Below are 4893 nucleotides of genomic sequence, written 5' to 3' on the forward strand. Positions count from 1 at the left end.
AGTGGCATGTCGTCCTCTGGCTCCTATGTGGAGGCGCAACCAGGCGGCTGTGCACACTGCCCTCTCCAGAGGTGCCACCCCTGCAGCCCCTATTGGCTGCAGTTCCCAGCCAATGGGAGCTGCGTACAGGGCCCCCTGGCTGCCCCAACGTGTAGGAGCCAGAGAGGGGACATGCCACTGCTTCCGGGAGCCACGTGGAGCAGGGCAAATCCCTGATCCCACTCCCCAGCTGGAGCAATGGAGCGGGGAAAGCCCTGGACCCCGTTCCCTGGTGGGAGCTCAAGGGCCAGATTAAAACATCCGGATGCAGCCCCCAGGCCATAGTTTGCCCTCCCCTGCTATAGGTTTACATGGCGCTATGAAAACTAATAAAAACCTAACCGCTCCCTACCTATAGGTCCTTACACTCATGATTAGAAATAAGCAGAAATAATGCATAAGCAAAATTGCCAGGACTTAAGGTAAATATTGTTTAAGTGGAAAAAACATATAATCAACTTCACACACTGTCTGAGTGAAATAAGCATGCTCAAAATGTATTGTTATAACATGATGGCTTGTGACCAATAAAAATATAAGTGTAAAGTGTTTTGTTTTGTTGGACTAGTTTTTTTCCCTTTTATATCCCTCTAAACTAAGCTTTCACTGTGGCTTTTGTGAAAGACCCTGCTCAACTATTGTAATGTTTTGTGACCTCATTCAGTTGTATTAGAGACAGATGCTACATTGACTGGGGAGGCAGCCATGGTAAGATTTTGTAGGCAGGGTGGATTCAACTCTCATATTTTTTTAAAGCTCTCAAGAGGAAAAAAAATAGTAACCTAAAGTTTAAAATTATTAGAGTTGTTCTTAGTCTAATTTTATTCCAGAGAGATTGCTATGCTTCATGTGGGTAAAGAGGCGAAGGGAAATAATTGGTATTGTAGGGATCTGAGATAAAGAATTACCTGTATTGATTTTTTTTTTAAGGCAATCCTCCTTTAAAACATCACCCACACTTCTTGTGGAATATAAACAATGAATCAACTTCCTGGTCTAGAGATTTCAGACTTTTTTTTTAATAACAAATTACATCATTTAATGAGTTGATAAAAGCAGGAGTATTGTTGAGAAATCTGGTCTGGTCTACTGTTTTCATGCTTCTTCATTTGTTCCTTGTCTTGGGAGAGTCCTGCAGTGAGGTTGAAGGCTTGTTTAGATAAGAGATGTGGTGCTCTCAAGGAATTTCTGATGTGATGGGATTAGAATCTGAAGGGAAGGTTTGCCTGCTTTCAACCGTTGTAGGTTTGAAAATAGAGAATACTAGGGTTCATTCTCGGTCTGTGTGGGTCTGAAAAAGGGAGCAAGGGGGGAAAAAAATCAAATGCAAAGAATAGGGTGCAAAATGAAGTAATTGTGGGGAGGGGAAGCACATAGAGAAAGGGAGAATGTGTGTGGTAGGGAGGTCAGAAAGAGGGGAAGAATAGACAGGCAGATTCTAACAGAAAAAGAAGTTGATTCAGTTGTTGTTTTTCAAAGCTGTCTAGGGGATTTAGTCACACATCTTCTATTAAAATTAATAGAAGATCTATGGCTTAAGCCCCCAGGCAACTAGAGCACACTTTTGTACTGGCTTAATTTTTGGCATGCTTTTCCATCCCAGTACCTAGAATTTCCCTTTTAGGGAGGAGAAAACTATTTTTAAAAACCCAAAACAAATAATTTAAGGACCGCTACCCCATTAATTACAAGCACTTGCAGCATAGCAGAGGATTGGAATAGAAATGGTTGTTGTTTTTAAACACGTCATGTGCAGGATGATTTCCTCCCATAGCAGAGCTACATCTCTTCACTTTAAATAGTTACAAATATCTTGTAAGATCTCTTTACTTATATTGAATTGCATGAATTGCAACATGTTCATTTTATCACATGGTGATGATTATCAAATGATTTCTGCCCTCTAAACCCTACTGTGGGTTTTGCAATAACTAGTTTTGGATCTAGAAAGGCTAAATGCAAAAGAGGGAAAAAAAGGAATAAAGAAAGGTAAAATTGTAAAAACTCAGGAAATTCAAAAGTGAAGTTTCTTATCTTTCAAATGGCTATCTCTAAACATTGCAAATCCTGGATGCTTTATGGTATAGATTTATTATTTTTATTACAAGCGATAGTAGATTAAGCTACATATTTAACAAGTAAAGCAGGAGTATGGGACATGTTGCAACAAAATGAGTTAACATTTCTAGTACAACCTTAGTTCTCAGCGTTTTAACTGTATAAACCTAACATTGGGCTACCTTTTAGGGGTGAGTATTTACATGACTGTGATTTTAAAATTGTAAAAGGGGGAGAAAATGAAAAAACATGAAATTAGTTGGCTTTACAGAATTTATAGTCCCAATCTGTGGAATTTACATGCTCCTCCAGTTTTGCCCATAGTGATAAAAACCATCCCATTTGCCATCAGAGCTGGAACTATCTGGACAATTGGTATGTTTGCTACAGCGTATCAAATGTACAGTTTCATGGCATAGGCATTTCTAAAAGATCACTGGTGGTTTAACCACCAGCAAAAATAAGAACCCTGCAATTGCTGCAAACCTGTCTTCTGTGAATATTCACTCACCTTTTTAACAAACTAACTTTTGTGTTCCCTTCTATGAACATTCATGTGACTGAATCTTGCTAGCATGAATGTTTACAGAAAACAAATTCCAAACTCAAGCATTCAAATACTTGTGGGACAGACATTTTAATTTCGCTTTCCATGAACATCGGCACCTGAAACCTGACTGCAGCAGCTGCACTCCTCCGATCTAGGAACTGTAACAATACCAGGTGGCCGAAATGATTAACTGCAGTAAGCAACACGAGCTGAATTTTGGATTTCGAACAACACAGCATTGCCAACTCAATCATTCAAAAATCATGAGTCAAGCCCCAAAATATCATGGTTGTTTTAACAACAAATATTTTATGAAAATAATAAATGTTGGCTTCTTTTTATTTGCCATTTAGCTTTGAGCCTCCAAGTTACACTTGGGTCACATTTTCCAGCTTTTCTCTGCAACTGTGAGGGCTAGAAACTTATTTTAAATAAAATTTAGGATTCTCTCATAATTCCATGCTTCCAGAAGCTGGGGCTTTAAGAAAAACATGAAATATTGTGAGACTCATGATAAAACTGTGAGAGCTGGCAACACTGGAATGAATAAACAAAATTCTCAAAATCAAAAAACCTCAACAAATTTTGAATAACAAATACATGTTGAGAAAATCATGACTACTTGACAGATTTTCCACAAACAAAAAAGAAGGTAAGCTCAATAAACACATTATTCTTTCTGAATTATTTGCTTCACTCTAATGAGAACCTATGCATTTGCACTCACAGACTTCCTCAGTGTGACAAGCTAGTTCTGAATCTGGTGAGTTGCTCTATAGTTTGTAGTTATTTGTGCAGAGCATTGGAATTTTGATTTTAAGCATTTGTGTGTATTTCTCTGTAGGCTAGTTTTAGATCTGCTCAATGTAATTACACAGTAATCTGCAGAACCCTGTAGTTACCCTATAGTTACAGTGTTATATTCCAGTTATAACTATATAATAAAAGGAAATTAACATGATATTTTCTTCTGTAACTAGAAGTACAACCACATTATACTTTCTCACTCATTCTCTCTACCCCTTTCACACTCACACTCTTTTTTTTTTTGCCTTCATGCTTTTTCTGTGGACCTTTCTTCCCCCATTACCTCTTCATTGGAAGAAATGTCTCCTTCCAAAGTACCCGCTCCTCTCAGAGTGACAGAGAGCGCCTCCGTTTCCTAATGGTATCCTCCCCATGAATAAAAGTGGACATGGAATGGCTGATGCGAGTGTTCAAGCTGTCAGAACTGCTCCCAGTGCTATGGCCCTTCACCCATGGACGCAGGCACCGCAAGATGTTCCTGTGGATATAGCCATCAAAGCAGTAGTAGATGAAAGGGTTGGCACAACTGTTGGCAAATGCAAAGGGGCTGCTCACTTCCATGCCCGCTTGGGCAAGGACATAAGGAAGGCAGAAAGGTGGCTTCAGGTCCTGGAGCCCAGAGATGATAGCCAGAAGCTTGAAAATGTTGTAGGGAATCCAGGAGAAAACAAAGGCAGCCACTACAATGAAGACAATCTTGATAGATTTCCTCAGCTTTTTGTCATGTTTCCCAGATTTCTGGTAATGCATGCAGAGCTTCTTGGTGATGGAGCAGTAGAAGGTCAAGATGCTCAGCAAGGGGAAAAAGAAGGCCAGAATTAACGTTACCAGTGACACAATCCGTTTAGCGGGTGTGAGCTCCACATCTATGCAGTAAGCCTGGCCATTATATTGCCTCAGTTCTCTGGACAGAAGTGTGGGAAGCCCTAGGAGGCAGGAGAGGATCCAGACACAGATGCAAAGTCCATTAGTGTAGAATCTTGTTCTGACTTTCCTGGCTACAGAGGGGTGCATGATGGCCAGGTACCGGTCAGCACTCATGCAAGTGAGGAGGAAGATACTGCAATACATGTTGACTGAGATGATGTACGAACTGCCCTTGCAGAGAAAGGAGCCTGACCTCCAGACCCCCAGCCAGATCTCCTTGTGCACCCAGAGTGGCAATGTGAGGAGGAAAACAAAGTCAGAGGCAGCTAAGTTGAGGATAAAGATGTCGATCAGCCTGCGGACTCGAAATTTGAAGACCAGGGCTCCCATCAGGATGGCATTGCCAACGATTCCCACCAGGAACACAGTGGCATACAGAATAGGAAGGAAAATGCCCATATATGGTATGTACAGAGCTTGGCAGTACTCTTCAGGACTCTCCGTGGAAAAAGAATATTCATAGCTATCGTTATAGCTTAAAGTTGTCTCAGACATCTTAAAGAAAAATCTGA

At 40.6% G+C, this 4893-nt stretch overlaps 1 protein-coding gene across 1 annotated transcript; it reads right to left on the reverse strand.

The window, feature by feature from the left end:
* Positions 1-1056: 1056 nt before the first annotated feature.
* GPR15 (G protein-coupled receptor 15) lies at positions 1057-4893 on the reverse strand. Its single transcript, XM_077822202.1, has 2 exons — positions 3738-4893; positions 1057-1330 (listed from the first exon to the last, which is right to left on the reverse strand). Exon 1 carries the CDS (start codon positions 4874-4876, stop codon positions 3782-3784), a length of 1095 nt encoding a protein of 364 aa, XP_077678328.1. The 5' UTR covers positions 4877-4893; the 3' UTR covers positions 1057-1330; positions 3738-3781.

This window comes from Eretmochelys imbricata, chromosome 1 (genome assembly GCF_965152235.1).
Source record: "Eretmochelys imbricata isolate rEreImb1 chromosome 1, rEreImb1.hap1, whole genome shotgun sequence".
Taxonomy (NCBI): Eukaryota; Metazoa; Chordata; order Testudines; family Cheloniidae; genus Eretmochelys; species Eretmochelys imbricata.

Bases quoted from the DNA above. Each gene is read 5' to 3' on its own strand.
- GPR15 (XM_077822202.1), bottom strand. From the start codon at position 4,876: ATGTCTGAGACAACTTTAAGCTATAACGATAGCTATGAATATTCTTTT.